The sequence below is a fragment of the Magnolia sinica genome, chromosome 19, assembly GCF_029962835.1.
Source record: "Magnolia sinica isolate HGM2019 chromosome 19, MsV1, whole genome shotgun sequence".
NCBI lineage: Eukaryota > Viridiplantae > Streptophyta > Magnoliopsida > Magnoliales > Magnoliaceae > Magnolia > Magnolia sinica.
In genome coordinates, this window is record NC_080591.1 from 54,116,763 (window position 1) to 54,135,842 (window position 19,080).

At 41.2% G+C, this 19,080-nt stretch overlaps 1 protein-coding gene across 4 annotated transcripts in view; it reads left to right on the top strand.

Moving 5' to 3' along the window:
- LOC131235489 (uncharacterized) overlaps positions 1 to 19,080 on the top strand; it is an 88,127-nt gene that overhangs the window by 22,836 nt on the left and 46,211 nt on the right. For 3 of the 4 annotated variants that reach the window (XR_009166167.1, XM_058232679.1, XM_058232677.1), the window contains exon 5: positions 8,049 to 8,135. The exons of the other annotated variant lie outside the window; for it this stretch is intronic. Coding sequence is in view for 2 of the 3 variants with exons in the window: in XM_058232679.1 (XP_058088662.1) it covers positions 8,049 to 8,135 (87 nt within the window). In the remaining variant the exon portion in view is untranslated. The remainder of the gene's footprint in view (positions 1 to 8,048; positions 8,136 to 19,080) is intronic. 4 annotated transcript variants of the gene reach the window in all.

Here is a 19,080-nt window from a genome sequence, read left to right on the forward strand (position 1 = left end):
GGCTTGTAATTTCTTAGCGGAACCTAGATGAAACCGCTCTGGTCTAATCCTAACCATTACATAATCCCCTTCATTAAATTCTGTCCACCTACGATATTGGTTAGTTGAACATTTATAATTATCATTACTCACATTTATTTGCTGGCTAACATGCGCATGCAAATCATGAATGTGTCGTGCAAATGCATCGGCTGATTCAGAAGATCTTTGGGTAACTGACATGGGTAACAAGTTTATGGGCATCCGAGGTTTGTACCCTCTAACAATTTCAAATGGACTCAACCCTGTAGATCTATTGACTGAACTGTTGTAGGCGAACTCGGCTATAGGTAGAATCAAATCCCAAGTTTTCATATGTTCACCCACTAAGCATCGTAAGAGGTTTCCAAGGCTGCAATTAACCACCTCAGTTTGGCCATCAGTTTGGGGGTGGTATGCAATAGAAAACTGCAAACGTGTTCTCATCATGTGCCATAGTGTCTTCCAAAAATAGCTGGTAAATCTGACATCACGGTCAGACACTATGGTCTTAGGTAAACTATGGAGACGGACCACACCATCAAAAAAGACCTTAGCAATATTAGACGCATCCGAAGTTTTAGAACATGGGATGAAATGCGCCATCTTAGAGAAGCAGTCCACAACAACAAAAATGGAATTGTGCTTTTTAATCGTCTTGGGAAGCCCAAGCACGAAATCCATGCTAATGTCTTGCCACAGAGCATGTGGCACAGGTAATGGCATATATAATTTAGAAATTTTCTTTTGTTGCTTCGCCATCTGGCACGTTCTACACCACCGTAAAATTTTGGCGACATCTTGCTTGAGACTTGGCCAATAGAAACGATCCTCCATTAGAGTAATAGTCTTATCGCAGCCAAAGTGGCTAGCTATCCCTCCCGAATGAAGCTCCCAAATGAGGAATTCACAGAGGGACATACGGGGAATACATAAAAGATTTCCTTTAAAAAGGAATCCATCTCTCAACATGAAATCCCCCGCACTTTGCTGATCACTCGAGAGTGACGTATAGGTACCCCCAAAATCTGGACATGTGGGGTACTCGTCTCTCAGTTGCTCAAAGCCGACAACTCCTACACTCAAAGAATTGAGCAACACCACTTTACGGTTAAGGGCATCGATTGGTTTATTCTTTACTCCGGGCTTGTGTAACGAATACTCTTGAAGGAACGCAACCCACTCAGCATGCCTTGGGTTAAGTTTCTTCTGGGAGTGAAGATAACGTAAGGCCTCATGATCAGAGAATAAGACAAATTCCCGCGGTAGGAGGTAGTGGCGCCAATGTCTCAAAGACTGCACTACCGCATAGAATTCCTTATCATAGGTAGAGTATTTTTGTTTTTTCTCATTCAGTTTTTCACTGAAATAGGCAACAAGATAATCCTCTTGACTCAGGACTCCACCTATACCAACACTAGATGCATCGCACGCAACTTCAAAGACTTTAGAAAAGTCGGGAAGGCGCATGACAGGAGCTTCGACCATCTTGCCCTTAATTTCTTTGAAAGCCTTAACTGCGGCTTTTGACCACACAAATTCTCCCTTCTTCATACACTCTGTAATGGGAGCCATAATCGTGCTAAAACTCCTAATGAACCGACGATAGAATGTGGCTAAGCCATGGAAGCTTCGCACTTCATGGATGTTCCTTGGTTCAGGCCAATCAACTATGACCTTGACTTTCTCTGGGTCTGCACGCATCCCTTCCGCTGACACTATAAACCCTAAGAACACAACCTGACTGAACATGAATGAACACTTCTTAAGGTTAGCATATAATTTCTCCGCCCTAAGGACGCTATAGACCAATTTCAAATGTTCAAGGTGTGATTCTCTAGTGGTGCTATAGATCAGGATATCGTCGAAGTACACCACTAAGAATTTTCCCATGAATGGTCTCAAGACCTGGGTGATCACTCACATGAAAGTGCTGGATGCGTTAGTCAAACCAAAAGGCATGATCAACCACTCATATAGCCCATCCTTCGTCTTGAAGGCTGTCTTCCATTCATCACCGGGGTGTATACGGATTTGGTGATACCCACTCTTGAGATCTATTTTAGAGAAAGTGATGGATTTAGCCATCATGTCTGACATGTCATCAAGCCCAGGTGTGGAAAACCTATACTTGACCGTGATTTTGTTGATGGCTCTATTGTCCACACACATGCGTCAAGTGCCATCTTTCTTAGGTGTCAGTAAAGCGGGTACGGCACACGGGCTCGTGCTCTCTTGGATGAAACCCTTTCGTAGGAGCTCATTTACCTGCTTCTTCAACTCTGGATGCTCTGCAGGGTTCATCCTATAGTGAGGAAGGTTTGGTAGAGTCGACCTAGGGACAAGATCAATGACATGCTGGATGTCCCTCATGAGTGGCAAGTCATCTTGCAAATCCTCAGAGAATACATCTCTGTACTCCTCTAAGACTGGGGCTACCTCGTGGGGTAACCCTACTGGTACTTCTAGTGTAGCCTCTCTAGCCACTAAGGTATACACCGTGGAATCCTCCTCAGTCTCTCTTTCAAACTCTTTAGCCGTGATGATGTGGAGAGACTTGAGTGTGGATTTCCTCACTTCTTTAGGCTCACTAGCCTTCTCACCTTTCTTCTATGCAGTGTTTTGTGGTGGGATAGGATTAATTTTGGTCTTCTTGCCGTTATGCATGAAGGTACACGCATTAGAATGACCGTAGATCGTGACGTCATTATCGAATAGCCACGGTTTGCCTAGGATGATGTGACCTACATCCATGGGCAACACATCACACCACAGGGACTCCTTATAAGACCTAAACTCGATTGGTATAAGACATTGATGGGTGACAGGAAGGGAAGTCTTGTCTACCCATGAGACTTTGTACGGGTCAGGATGAGGGGTTGCCTCTAACTTTAGACGACCTAAGGTGCTAGTGGGAATTACATTTTGACAACTCCCACTGTCCACTATCACCTTACAATTTTTCTTGCCACACTTGGCGATCGTGTAGAAGATAGTGTTGCGACGTGAGTCAACACTAGTTCTAGTCTGGGCTAGTACACACATGACAACTGCTAGTGTGGCATCATCACCCACCTCATCCTCATCACTTAATGATCCTACGGGCTGATATTCTTCGACTTCAGAGTCGCCCTGATCATACTCGTTATCCTTGGAATCGCCTATAACTAAGGCTTTTCCTTTGCTCTTAGTGGGACACTGAGTTACAAAATGGCCAATATTCCCACATTCGTAGCATCGCACATTCTGTCCTCCACCTGGACCAGCACCAAGGACACCTTTTCCCTTGTCATCCCTAGGCCTAGGCGGAACATTTGCGTGCGCCCTGAGTTGATTACTAATGTTGGGTCTAGTTCCCTGAGAACCAGTCCTAACATTAGAGTCTCGGGAATCGAACCGTCTTGTGACAGGAGTCTTTAGATACTGCTCTAATTCCTGCACCACTTGGTACATATCGTCCAAATCTGTCAAGGGAGGAGCCCAAAAGTCATGCTAAAGATCCGATCGAAGGCTCGTCTTGAAACACGTGAGCGTTACTAGAGGGTCTTCCTTAATGTCATACCGCATCATAAATTCCTCAAATTTTGCGATGTATTCCGTGACAGGCATGGATCTATGGCGTAAAGATTGCCATTGTTCCTGGAGCTTCTGGTGATAAGAGAGAGGGAGGTACTTCTCTCTTAGCATAGTTTTCATCTTGCTCCATTAGATAACGGGAACTCCTACCCGTTCAATCCTACGCTCTTTATTGGTCCAATACATCTTCGCTTTCCCCACAAGCTTCATTTTGGCAAACCGCACTTGTTGGTTCTCTGACATCTCATGCCACTGAAAATAGTGGTTCATGTCAGCTAACCAATTAAGGAATGGCTTGGGTTCAAAGCGACCATCAAAGCTCGGGGCATCAATCCCGACATTCTTCATGGCCCTCTCGTCAGGATCAAAGTGGCCCTGATATGCCCGTTCTCTACCCACATGCCCTCCATTGGTGGGGGTTTGTCTAGGGGCTGACTCCTCACCAACACCACCTGCCTGCGATTGCACATCTCTCCAAACAGTGGGGTTTTCCCTTTGGGATGCCTCTAATCGCTCATGTCTAGCTTCGGTGGCGGTCAATTTTCATTCGATATTTTTTTCGGATGTCTCTATGACAGTTATCTTTTGGAGTAATTGAGCGAGGTGGTTGCTTGATTGCTCGTTATTCATGATGCGGTGTTGGCCAAAACCCTTACCACTTTTAGTGGGCATACACCAAAAAACTCGAACTTGATTTTCCTAAGCTCGACTCAAGGTTTGAACTGACCTCAATATGGATGTATGATCCTATTTCTATATGATGTATGAATGTTGCAGTTTTTCAGATTTAACTAGAATGAAAACACAAATCTAGAAATTCAGACTTATATCTCACAGGACTGTGAATATGAAAAATCAGGTTCGCAATTTCTGTGGCATGTAGATCTGGAGTTATTTAGGCAATCCTAGATGAGAAAACAGATGATCCTATGTTCAGATAACTTGATCTAACAAAAACCATGCAAAACCGAAGGCTTTGATACCAAATTTGATGCAGGACGATCTAAAGTAGAATGCATGTGTGAGCACAAAAATGATCCAACGAGATAAACTAAGCAAATCAATTGGAATATTCACATTCCACATCATAGTAATGATAATAATAAAGGGAACATGTAATGGTTGCAGACCATCCTCACAATCCTGCGGTACCGTATTCAAATCATGCGTGGATTGGATCCGGCGAGGGATGAGACCTCTCGATCTTACATGGTTTCAATCCAACAATCAATACAGCTTCTCTAGTCCAGGAAATCAAATGATTTTTGGAATAGGGAGGGTTGGAAAATCTGAGAGAGGGTTGGGATCAATTCTCAGATTTTCAGGGTCAATATTAACAAAAAAAAGGAAAAAAAGACTAGGCATAGAAAGAGAAGAAGAATGTTGGAGGGCTAGACATAGAAGTTAGAAGAAGAGGAGATTAGAGAAAGAGAAGAACTTACCACAGAGAGAAAGGGGAAGGAGGCACCAAACTTTCATTAAAAAAATATCATTAGGTTTAGGGTAGAAAGCACCCTATTTATAAAATTCAGATTTAAAAGAAAATGACTAAACTACCCCTATAACAAAAGGAAAAAAAAACGTGTGAAACAAAGCTTTCTAAAAAAATAAAAATAAAAAAATCATGCGTAGCAGATCAGTTTTCTAACTCATCCTACATGTGTGTCCTCCTAATGTGGGGCCTTCAATTAATCCAAGGACACGTGTAAGGTCTTCAAAATCATCCTTAGTTGTGCAATTAACCAGATCTTCAAAATCATCCTTAGTTGTGCAATTAACCAGATCTTCAAATTCATCCTTGGTTGTGCCATGAACCATCATCGAGACAGATGTATTCGTCGGCCACCTTTGTGTTTGATAAACTTTGAAGGGTCTGATGTCCTCATCACCCCTAGTCCATCATTCTCCATATTGACAAGCTCCGCCGTGAGTTTCTCTGTTAAGGAGTGTAAGGCCCGTACCCTAGTATTCCCTTCTGTACATCAAAGACCAACCGTCCAATCGACTACTCACCACTAGACGAAGATATCTGACCATTTGCGTCGATTTTGGACCACCAAATCGTAGTAAACAACCACCAGGTGTCCATATCCGCTTGTTTACGCATTGAATTCAGATTTGGATCCATTCATCTTGTTCGTCACCTATGAATATGCTTAACCTATCGTTAGAACAACGTTTTGAGTAACCTGTACTTGTGCCGTGAGTAGTCACTTTAATCTATCAATATACATAGATCACCTCAAAAATCCACTTTGTTCTTGTCCATTTACAAAATTGACCATAAAATGATCTGATTGTATGATCAGGGTTCTAACCATCTAACTACTTTAATTTTTGCCCATTAGATTACCGTTTATCATACTTGTATCCGCCAAATAGGCCACCCAAACATCAAACTAAACCGATCATTACGAAGAACATGGGGTACAATTGAAAAACCATCGGTCATTTTGTGTATGGGAAGTGCATGCATGTTACTTTGAATTACAATTACATCTAGATCTTTAAAAATCTCCTCTTGTCCATTATAGACACCTCAGGGTTTAGATAAACCCTAACAAGAACATTTTCATGGGTAAAATAATGCCAGTTAGACCATTGCTGGATCAGATTGAGTCGGATTAAGCTAGGATGTGCAACGGGGAATAATCCCTAATTTCCACAAATTATCTTCCGCGTCGGCTCACCTAAGCCTGGCAAAAAACATCCCAGGCTCAGGTTCAGATGATCTTATCCTTTTTACCCTTGCATGTCACCCCAAATCTGCCTACTTAAAGGGGTTTTGCAATCGGATTCAGAGACAGAGAGAAGAATAGTGAGCAGAGGGAGAAGTTACCTTGAAGATCAGAGCTGTCCATTCAACAGTTGTGAGTGTTTTCTGGCCTACCATGACATTTAATCTTCTTCTTCTTCTTCTGTCACCATGGTGTTTGTACGCCTAGCTCACTTGCCTTGAAGGGCTATATAAACCAAATCCAATCTTTTTATGCCTATGCCTCTTGCTTCTTAAGTGGAAAGAGGTCTGCTCTCCCTATTTGGAAGGTGGAGTAGGCATAAAAAGATTGGATTTGGTTAGTATAGCCCTTCTAGGCAATTTGGCTTGCCCCCCCCCCCCCCCCCGGCTTGCGCTTGGCTCACTGGAAGGAGCCATGTGTTGACGATTGATAATCTTTGAAAGAGAGGTCTTCCACTCACAAATGTATGCGCTGTGCTTGCGGGATGCTAAAACCATCGACCACCTTTTTCTGCACTGTCCTTTCTCGTGTCATTTGGAGAAGTTTTTTATTGGGCTGGAGTTGCTTGGGTCATGCCCCTCTCTATTGAAGCTATCTTTAGATCCTGGCATGGGGATCCAGGTGGATTGTTAAGGAGAAAGAAGTGGCGGCTTCTCCTTCTTGCTGTTCTCTGGCCTATGTGGGCAGAAAGGAACAATTGTTCCTTCCAGGATTTAAGGGTCTCGGCAGCGGGGATTTTTAACAGAGTCATGTTGTTTTTCAGGGATTGGGCTCCCTGAATCTGTGTTCTTTGGGTTTTCTCAGTCATGGGACTGTTGTTGTTACATTTTAGTTTTATCTTTCTTTTCTTTTTCTGTTTTTGTTGTTGTTCTTCTTTCTTTCAGTTTTATTTCTGCTGCTGTGTTTTTTCTCGCTTTGCCTAATAAATTCTTCACCTTTCAAAAACAAACTAAAAATTCAAGAGCTTGCCACTTATTTATCATCTTTGTTCTGATTTTGTAACATATACCTTCTTGATTTTCATATAATTGAATAGAGCATCAGTTCTTAAACTCATAACATAAGGGGATTAACTCATAAGCTAAAGGGATATTCCTCCACAATTTCAGGCAAGGTTCTGAATATCAGTTTCTGGGGGCATACCGACCCAGCACTAAATTGATACAATATGGGCTGTGTTGGCCCATATTGGACCCTTGTTAGCAGCCCATATTTGTCATTTTAACCGAAAACATCAGGAAAAAAAGGAATAGCAAGAATCCATTACTTTTTTTGTAGACATGCGTTTGATGGTGTATGGGACCATTCTTTTGTAAGAATGCTCTCTGTTGGACTGACCCATTGAAAGATAAAATTTTCAGTCTTTGACCTCTTAATTTTAATGTTTCTTATAAATCGATGTATATATCAACCATCATCTTCATCAGTTCATGTATAAACTATAGACTAGATTGTATATAGTATAGACTATAGAGACAGACTAGAGAGTCATTACTACCAAAGCAAGAAAGTACTGCCATGATAATGATGTCAAAAGCTTAATGATGTGCTGTATTTGTTTCTCTTGAATTCCTATGAGCACTTAACCTCGTAAAGGTTCTAAGACTAATTGTCCCTGTCATCCCTGTACTGGTTTTTTGTAGACGGTAAACTGTTTTTGTTTGGTAGTTTGTATAACTGTTTGGTATTCTGACATTTTAGATAAAATCTATCCAGGTCAAATTACACTCGTCTAAATTATGAAAGATTTCACACTGTGATCTTAGAGAAGGATGATGAAATCATTTCGGTTGCAACATTAAGGTTTGGATCTTTGCCAGCATAAAATTTACTTTCTAGTTCAATCTTGATCCTTTGAATGCGGAGTTCTTGTGCGTTGCTTTTACTATATGGCTCAGTATTTGGTTAGCATAGGATGGATGTTGTATTACGTTTCCTAGCTATTCAAATGACATATTGGGTGAGGAAATTATTGTGGCTATGTACTTCATAGCGGCAATTCGGTCATTGCGTTAATCTTTATAATTTTAAATGAATTTTAGCATGTAGACCTTTGGACATATATGCCCTCGTATTAGGGTTGGCAATGGGCTGGGCTTGGGCCAAGCAAAATCAAAATTTTGAATAAGGCCTGCCTGACAGGCCCAGTCTGAGCAGTTCAAAATCTGAGTCTTTACCAAACCCTCAGGCCCACCTATTGCCACTTGCCAGGCCTCATTCATATCAATGGTAAACAATACTTCTTGTCACTTATATTGGGTACCAGAGTTAGATTTTGAGGCATTAGGAAAATCCTAACCATTTTTTTTTTCCCTTTCAATTGGCCTGTGGGGAAGATATTTTAGTAAGGAGAGCAAGTTATGTCTAGAGAGAAGAAAAGAGTTCCCAGTACAAAGAGATGACATATGGACTCCTTTAGCTAGCAAGTAGCTAAGATTTTTAGCCTCTCTATCAACAAGAATAAACAGAATGTTCTGTTCGAGGGGAAGCATGAATGTCATTGAAAATAAACACCAACTTCCATGGTTGGGACATGATTCTTTGCACAAGAGATGATGTAATGTGTCATGTTCAGTCACAAGCCTTCCTGAGAAAGAATCAGCATAGTTTGAAAACTAAATGAGTTGACTCGAAACTCAAATGTGTCAAATCAAATCCATCGGATTGGTAGTCGCCTCAATACAAAACTCATTTTCAAGAATGTTTATGCTTGAGGGAAAAGCATGAATGTTATAAAAAATAAACTCCTAGTGCCAAGGTTGGGATGGGATTCTTTGCATAAGAGAGTATGTTATGTGTGAGTGTGACCCAATGTTTTAAATAGCTTATGCCATATAGGATGTAATATGTAGCTTACGCTCCATCAGTGTATAAAATATCGGCGATATTATCGAAATATCGCCGATAATATCGGTGTCGCCGGCTATGCGACACCGAAACCCCCTTTTTTTGATTCGCTCGCAAAAATCGCCGATAATCTCGCCGGATTATCGGTATTTTCCAAAATATCGTCGATATTTCACTGTTCCCACCAACCACGGGTGGGAACTGTAGCCAACAACCCCCTTTGTCGATAAAAGGGGAAGTTGTCGCGAAAAAATGTAAAAAAATCGAAAAATTATCTGTTTTTTTGCTCGGATCTGGAGGAAGAAGCGAATTCAAAGCCTTGAGTGCAGATCGGCAATATCCGGTAAGATTCAACCCCAAAAATTTTCGTTTTTTTAGTTGAAAAATCCTGCAACTTCTCGAATCTGCTTGCAGGGCGAGATCTTGACGGTTTTTTTTTTTTTTTCTTATTTGGGAATCTGGGATGAGGGAGAGGGATTTTTAGTTGAAATTTTGGAGAAATCGGTGGGATTTTGATGGAAATTTGAAATTTGAGAGGGATTTTCGGAATTTGGGGATCGGGTGGGCATAAATGGGGATCGGGCGGGCGTAAATGGGACCGCGTACGTGGTTCCGTACGCTGTTAACGTACCAAACACATTCTTCGGGGCCCACCGAGAATGTATCTGGTCGATCCATGTGGTCCATCCATTTTTCCATCTTATTTTAGGTGTTGAGACCAAAATTTAAGCATACCCAAAGATCGAGTGGACCATCCCATTGGAAACAGTTGGAATAATAATTTCCACCGTTAAAACCTTTCCAGGGCCCACAGTGATGTTTATTTCTCATCCAACCTGTTCATAAGATCACACAGACATGGATGAATGGAAAACACAAATATCAGCTTGATTCAAAACTTCCGTGGTCCCTAAGAAATTTTCAACGGTAGATTTCAATTCATACTGTTGACTACGGTGTGGTCCAATTGAGGTTTGGATATACTTCGTTTTTAGGATCATGACCTAAAATTATCTGCTAAAATGGATGGAAGGAGTGGATAAAATACATAAATCATGGTGGACCCCACAGTTGAAACCTTCCTGGTTCACGTTAACTGCTCAAGTGAGCCGTACTAAAGGGAAAATGTGGTTTGGGAAATTCCAACTGTTGAAACCTTCCTGGTTCAATAGTGATGTTTAGATGCCATCCGTACCATTAATAACGTCATTACTGTTGAGATGAACTGAAAACAAAAATATTGGCATGAATCAAAACTTTTGTGGCCCACAAATATTTCAACTGTGGACGTTTAATTATCACTTTTTAGGCTCAATTGAGCTTTAGATACGGTTCTTTTTTGGCATCATGTCATAAAATGAACTCACAAAACTGATGAATGGGGAGGATGTTTCACAAACATCACAGCGGGCCCTACTTAAGCTTGCAGCGCAGGAAGGAAATCTCAGTCTTACGCTGCATGGGGTGGAAAGGCTTCAAGGGTGGAAATCAATATTTCCACTGTTTCCAGTGGTATGGTCCACTTGAGACTTGTATGAGCTTCAATTTTGGGCTCAACGCCTAGAATGATATGAAAAAACGGATGGAAGGTGTGGATAAACCACATAAATTCACAGTGGGCCCAACTTACAGCGTATTGAGTAACTAAGTAGCTAATCTGATTTCTGGATTAGCTACGGACAAAAGCCGTAGCCAAAGACACCCAGAATCGTAGCTCAACTCGCTGATGGAGTGGAGATACCTCGTTTCAACACATGGCATCGATCCCTGTGGGGTGGCTAACCCAAATGGCTGCTGATGTGACGTCACCGAGCCATGTGGACCCAACCATGATGCATGTATTGTATCCATACCATCCATTAATTTGGAGATATTTTTATGTCATGAGAAAAAAAATGAGATAGATCTAAAGTTCAAGTGGACCCCATCATAGAAAACAGTGGGGACAGTGACGTCCAGCATTCAAAACTTTTTAGGGGCCACTGAAATTTCTGATCAAGCTGATATTTTTATTTTCACTTCATTTATCTCGATGTTAACTTATGAATGGGTTGGATCTCAAAAATACATCACAGTAGACCCTATAAACATTTCAACGGTCGGTGTGATTGCTCCCACGGTTTTCTGTGGTGGATCCACTTTAACTTTAGATCTATCTCATTCATTTTCTCACGCATAAAAGTAAAACGATCTCTGCAAATGGTTGGATGGTATGGATACAACACATGCATCATGGTGGGTCCACATAGCTTGGTGACGTCACTTCAGTAGCCACTTGGCTACTGACCTTGTCAGCATCTAATCCATGTCCAAAAAAATAAAATAAAATGGATTGTCTATGCCCCTGCCACCAGCTAATGGCTAGTGGTCGGTGCTCTGTGGGCCCCACCATGATGAATGGTGGATATCCAATCACTATTATTTTCCTGTGTGTGGTCCACCTGAGATTTATATTCCTATCATTTTTGGTATAAAGCCCTATAATGGTATGTAAAAATGGATGAAACATATACATCATGGTGGGGGCTGGGACCGCACTGTCGTGGATGAGGCTAGGGCCACACCTAATCCTTTACCCGTTACTCCATGTGGCTTTCATATGCATATGCATTCATAAAGTAAAATCCGACCCGTCCATCCTATGAAACTGTGATTTTTACTCCAAATTCCCAAAAATCAAGATGATCAATTAATTAAATGGGCTACACCAGAGGGAATAAGTTGGGAGATAACGTCCACCATTTACATGGACCCATTAAATTGTATGTATAAATCATAGTAGGCCCCATAAAGTTTACTCAGTATGCAATCTGCAAACTCTTTCCTTAATTGTAATTTATATGAAAATTTGATTTGATCTAACATCTTAGCCCTTGAAATGATTTGGGCTTATTACACTGAATACGAGCCAATGCACTTTTTTTTTGTCCATTATTGCAAATTTGTATACTACTAGGGAGCAAAATGTCGTCTGGATCGGGAAAAGGAGGAGCAAGGGACATTGGGTGGAAACATGGACGGCCAGTGGAGGGGAATAAATATGGAGCCATATGCAACTATTGTGGCCAAGTGATACGGAGTGAGGGAGTGTCTAGGCTAAAGGAACATTTGGTAGGGGGATACAAGAATGTGAAAGACTGTTCAAGTGTAACAAGGCCAGTGAGAGAGGAGATGAGAAGAGTGTTGAATGAAGCGAAGTTACGCAAGCTGCAGCAAAAGGATTGGGAGAGGGATATGAGGGAGGAGCTACGAGGCACTGGACGGGGCCTAGGTGCTATCGACGAGCACGATGACGACGACGATGAGGGGATCATGTACCCCGATGACTGTGTTACGGCTCGAGAAAGGAGTGATTTTAGACAAGTGATTTGTGAGTCTCGGGCTTCAGAGTGGGAGGGGGAGCAAAGAAGACGGATTGATGAGAGTAGGCTGTCGTTTGGGACGTCCCGACATGAGCCTAGTGGGAGCAATAGACGATTTGAGGGAGGCTGCGGGCATGGCCTACAACGCACGCAAAGCGCTCGTGTCCCAGATGCACCCATCGTAGGCGTTAATAAAAAAAGATTAAAAAATATGTAGAGCAAGGGGCTCAGGGAGAAAGTGGGTGGCGCTATATCTAGGTGGTTCATCTCGAGCCATGTACCAGCAAATGCAGCAGCCAGTCCTCACTTCAAAAATATGATTGAGGAGGTGCAGCGTGCCGGGCCTGGCGTGAAGCCTCCCACGCCACAGGAGATTCTTAGCGTTTACCTTGATCAGGAGCACGAGGAGATGCAGGCTTGGGTACGTGGACTCAAGCCGAACTGGAAGCAGTATGGGGTAACAATCATGTGTGATGGGTGGACAGGACCCATGAAATTGTCCATTATCAATTTCTTGGTGTACTGTAGAGGACAACCGGTTTTTCTCAAATCCATTGATGCATCGGCCAGAATAAAAGATCACGAATACATATATGCTCTCCTGAAAGGAGTGATTAGAGAAGTTGGGTCCCAGGATGTTGTCCAAGTTGTGACCGACAATGGCAGTGCGTTCGTTAAGGCGGGGAAGAAATTGATGAAGAAGTTCAATCTCTATTGGACCCTGTGTGCGGCACACTGCATTGATTTAATGCTCGAGGAGATAGGCCAGAGGGATTTTGTTAGGAAAACCATCTAGGATGCGAGGAGAGTGACAAACTTTATATACAATCACTCACGGTTGTTGGCTGCAATGCGTAAGTGTTGTGGAGGGGACATCGTTAGACCAGGCGCGACACGGTTCGCCATGAACTTCATTGCACTCGATAGCTTATACAGGCACCGCGTGGGTCTGAGAAATTTGTTCAGATTCGAGAAATACATGGAGTGGAATCAAAGGAAGACTGAGGGTGCAAAGACCTGTTTGAATATAGTGCTTTCTGATTCCTTCTGGGATAAAGTTCACAACGTCGTTTCCTTCCTGCATCCGATGTACAAGGTCCTACGAGCCGTAGATAATGAGATGTGGCCTTCGATGGGGTCAATGTATGAGCTTATGAGAATTATGAGAGGGAATAATGATTGCAATCCCCACTTCGTATCAGTGGGTGATCAATAGCATCGATCGTCGATGGACTGAGACTCTCGAGCATCCACTCCACCAAGCTGGTAAGTTTGTTGAGACAACTGAGTACTTTAGCATCACTTCTGTTTACATGTTAATACAACTGAGTAACTAATATTTGGGTTTCAGCATACTACCTGAATCCCAAATTTCATTATAAACGTCGGCTCCATGAGAATCAAGATTTGATGATGGCCGTTCACGAGGCGTTCTAATGATTTTTCCCAGAATCGACAGCGCAAGCAAATTTCGATAACCAGGTAATGCAATAAAATTTCTTCCTTATAGCCTGTAGAAATATGGGTGATTAAAAATAATGACCTGTGAATCCGTGTTTACCGTTGTTGCGGTTTAGGGATGCGAGGGGTACGTTCTCATCCGCACTAGCAAAAGCATCGACTGAAACGATGATGCCATGTGAGTATGGTAACATAATTATGTAATTGCATTTTTCGTTTAAACTTCAAACTAAAACAAGCTTCTCATGGATATATATGTGAGTGGTGGGCGATGTACAGAGTCGACATGCCCGCACTGCAGTTATTGGCAGTTCGTGTTCTCGCACAGACTGTATCCTCCTCACCTTGTGAGAGGAATTGGAGCACATGATCACTCATACACACTAGCAAGAGGAACAGACTAGCATATGAGAAGCTGCAAAAGCTCGTTTACTGCCATTACAATAAGAAGTTAAGAGAGAGGCAGTTGTGGGTAGACCGAGACATGGAGGAAAATCAAGACCCGTTAGACCTGTTGTCTATAGGTAACATGGCACAGATATGTGATGATGATGAGGACCCACTTTATGAGTGGGTCAAATCAGCTGATTTAGATGATGCGGAGGGAGGCCCTGCTCCACAGGTAGCCGAGGGAGGAGCGGCTCTGGGTATCGATGTCAATCAGGTAGTAGAGGAACAGAAGGTGGATACAGACTCCTTTGATCCTTTGGTGAGGAGTTCGGCACGTTCCAAAGAGGGTGAAGAAGCATCTTCACGGCCCCCTCCTCATCATCAAGTCGTAGTGAGTGATGATGATGATGAGACTCAACCCCCACTTGATACTGGTCCTGGGGATGACGACGACGACGATGACAACGGTGATGAGGGAGGGGACGGAGGCACTGACACTAATATAGGTGGTACTAGTGGGGGTGGGGGTGGCAGTGGTGGGGGGTACACGACGGCTCAGAGCCAACGATCCGTTGGCCAGTTCACTGAGGAGCAGAGCTTTGACCATGCCACTCAGGACGAGGATCATAGATCTCGTCCACCATCTAGGGCGAGAGCATCAGAGCCCAGATATATGTTCGAGCGTCGTTCGAAGAAGAAAGCTGGACGCGCCATGGCTGATGCTCTCACACACAGCCTATCATCTATGGACATAAGTTCAGATCAGGGGAGCTCCACTTCTGTCCCACCTTATGCTCATGGGGGATATCACGGGTATGGCCATGGCAGCTCTGACATTCAGTCACACTCTTCTACCCATGGGTATAGGCAGCTGGAAGATAGTTCTTCGAGTCATGACCCTTTGACGGGAGAATATTCGGGGTACTCGTATGACTGACAACAATAATATCAAGGAGTTGGGGTTGGACTTGATCTGTTCCCTCAGTATCCTGCTCAGGAAATGCCGTCGATGTATGTCACGCAATTCCCACGTCTAGGCGTACTCGTACAGTTTGGGAAGGATGACTATCAAAGGTACGTAAGAGAGTTCCTCAATTGGTACGAGCAGAGGATGACCTGGGAACAGTACTGCCAATATGTTGGGCAGCAGTACTACTCTCAACTGTCATGGGATCCGGAAAATGATTACGAGCCACCTCGTCACTCTATGTGGGGATGAAACATGGGCAGAAATGTGTATTTTTTTCAATTCATTTACTTTTGCATGTCTTAATTGTTGTAAGCTTGCATTTGTATTATATAAACTAATTTTGGTTACTATTTGAGTGATTTCTTATGACAACGCATACTTTTTGGCCCCCATTGAATGAAAACTTCTAATTTAATGCATTCTTTTTGCAAAATTTTCATTCCTGAATATGTAAATGTGTATTTAGGCATGTCCTGAAGTTTCACTGAAAAATTCCACCATTTTCCCCAATTTTCCCCATTTTTCCCTGCATTTCCGGTTATCGGCGATATTATCGGCGATAACGATATTATATCGTTATCTCCAGCCAGCGAAACTTGTAATGATACCGACAACTCGAACACTGCGCTCCATAGTATAGCTTAGACTTATTGATACACGGCTCATGAAAATAGCTTGAGTCTCATATAGCCATACTGCATGCTAATTTTGATACACTACACTCTATCAGTGTTTTAAATAGCATGTAGCGTATAGTGTGGCGTTTGGCCCTCTATAGCGTGTAGCGTAAGCTACACAATCCTTAATATTTTTAATTAAAATAATAGAACATATGATAAAATTTACAAAATGCATAATTTCTATTAGTTCTTGACTACGAATCCATATCATCAACCACTTATTTCCATGCAAAATCCCTCTCTCTTTGCCTTTAGACATCTCTAAGTATGACTTCTTTTTTATTTATTGAAACATCACAAATTCATGATATAGACCACAATTTGGATGGTCCGGATTAGTTTAATGTAGTGCCATGTGTCATAGGTATAAGTCACCACCATTTTAAAATAGGTGTTTAACTAACATAGAAAAAACACTTGAAAAAATGAGATTTCAGGTAGCTTACGCTACCAGCGAATTACGCTACATGCATATGCTACGTAGCGTTTTCGCTACACTACGCTACACGCTACGTAGCATACGTTACACCCTACGTAGTGTACGCTACACGCTACGTAGCATACGCTACACCCTACGTAACATACGCTACATGCTATGTAGTGTACGCTACACACTACGTAGCGTACGCTACATGCTACACTACAACGCTACGCTACAATGCGACTGAAAACACTGCACTCTATATAGCTTACACTACAAGCTACTTTTCACTAAAACAAAAATCAATTAATGTTTTCAATGATTTATTACATTTGTCTATTCTCAATAAAAAATAGTTAACTTTTTCAGTAATTTTAGTAAATTAATAGAAGTAACAATATCAAACTAGTTATGTTGCTCTTTCTTTATCTTCATATAGTTAATCTTTGCCCTATTTTTCGTATTAATCTTTGCCTATTATCTTTATAGTAAATTAATAGAAGTAGTATAGTAGCTTACGCCTCATGCTTCTGAGGAGTGAATGCAACACTACCCACCATTCGCTATTTAAAACACTGGTGTGACCTTAAGCCACAAGCCTTTGTCAGAAAGATCAACATAGTTTAAAAAACTAAACAAGTTGATTTGAAAATTAAGTGAGTCAAATTGAATCGATTGGATTGCTAGTTGACTTGACGTAAAACTCGTTTGCATTGAGTTTCGAGTTTACCAAGTTTTTTCTTATTGGATTAGATTTTTCTTGGATTTTCTAGGTTTTCTTAGATTTTTTAGATTTTTTCTTATATTTTATATTTGGGAAATGTTTACATGCATGTGCACCTCTGACATTTCAAAAGTGCCTTTAAAAATTAGGAATATGAAATGCTTGGTGGATGCACTTTACCATCTTTAAATGGTGAGATATGTGAGAGCACGAATTTCTCGGTGCACGTGCAATAGTCAACTAGTCATGCTTGTTATATTTCATATTTATAGACTAGATGATATTTTTACATTTCAACAGTAATTAAATATCAGTTTGACTTCAAGTTTTACCAGTTTTTTTACTAAGTTTTGGGTCTACTGACTCTCGAGTGTAATTGAGCTTTCTACTTTTCTAACCATGAGAAATTGAGAAGATCCAACGGCTTTCTGGAAGGGCTTTCATTTCATTGGAAACACCAACCATCAACCATGAGAATTTGAGAAGATCCTAAGGCCTTCTTGAAGGGCATTCGTTTCATTGAAATCACACCAATCATCATTCTGGAAGACATTGATTTGATGATTACATTCGCATGTGGGAGAACATCAACCAACCTAAGGGCTTGGTCAATAAAGGAAAACGAAGCACTTATTCCATGATGAGACATTTCACTATATTTGGTTGTAAAGAAAATAATGTATTTCACATAGCAATTTATACTTAGTGTTTTCAGTACTGGTATCACTATAAGATTCACTGGCCGAGGATATGTAAACAATATCAATATCGCCGATAACAGGAAATGTGAGGAAACATTGGGGAAACATGGTGAAAATGGTGGAATTTTTCAGCGAAACATCATGAGATGCTAAAATACACATATTTGCAATTTTGCATATTTAGGAATAAAAAATTGCAAAAAGAATGTATACGTGATAAGTTTCCATTTAATGGGGGGCCTAAAAGCATGTGTTATCGTAAGAAACCAGTCCGACCATCCCATTCATCCCATCTATCCATCCATCAAACCTTCCATTCAAACATCCATCGATATTTTATAATATCAACAACACGTGATATTTCGCCTAGAAATTGTCAACAACTGGAAAGGAAAAGAAGTATTGTGGTCTCGATATCACCCATATCGCAATATGATCAATTTCATCATTGATAATTTTAATACAATTATGCATACATAAAAAATTTGAAATGAAAATTTTTTAATGAACATATTTTTGGCAATATTGATACATTGACGATATTATTGAAATATCATTGATACATTGGTGATACAAGCGACGCTTGAATTTACACAGTCGAAAATTTTGGAGATATTGATACATTGGCGATACAAGCGACACTTGGAATTTACACAGTCGAAAATATTGGTGAAACATTTGTGATACTTAGCGATACATCGCCGATACTTGGAATTTTTAAGACTACTAGTGTTATCGGTATCACTGAGCTAGAGATTGGATAATATCAAGGATATTTCGATAATATATTGGGGATACTCCGAAGAATATTTAAACTTTTTTCTTCCATAGTTAAATTCTCATACACAAGCTATAAGGTGATCATTATTTCACAAATATGAGATTTCCACTTACCATTTAAACAAAACCCCAAAAAATGGAATCCATGTTTCAATAGTACTCATGGAATTCATCATTGAATAACTGTGACATTTTGATGCAGGGACATGTGATGACCTAACCCTTGTTGCATGTATAATCAGGTTAAAGAATATTCAAATAAATACACCAATTAACTAACCATTTCCAAGCAAAGGGATTAGGTAAATTTCAACACAAAGATGAGGTTATTCCGTTAGGATCATGACCCTGAGCATAAGATCACGTAAATAGTAAAAAGGGAGGACCTAGGGCTATGAGGATATCTCAGATC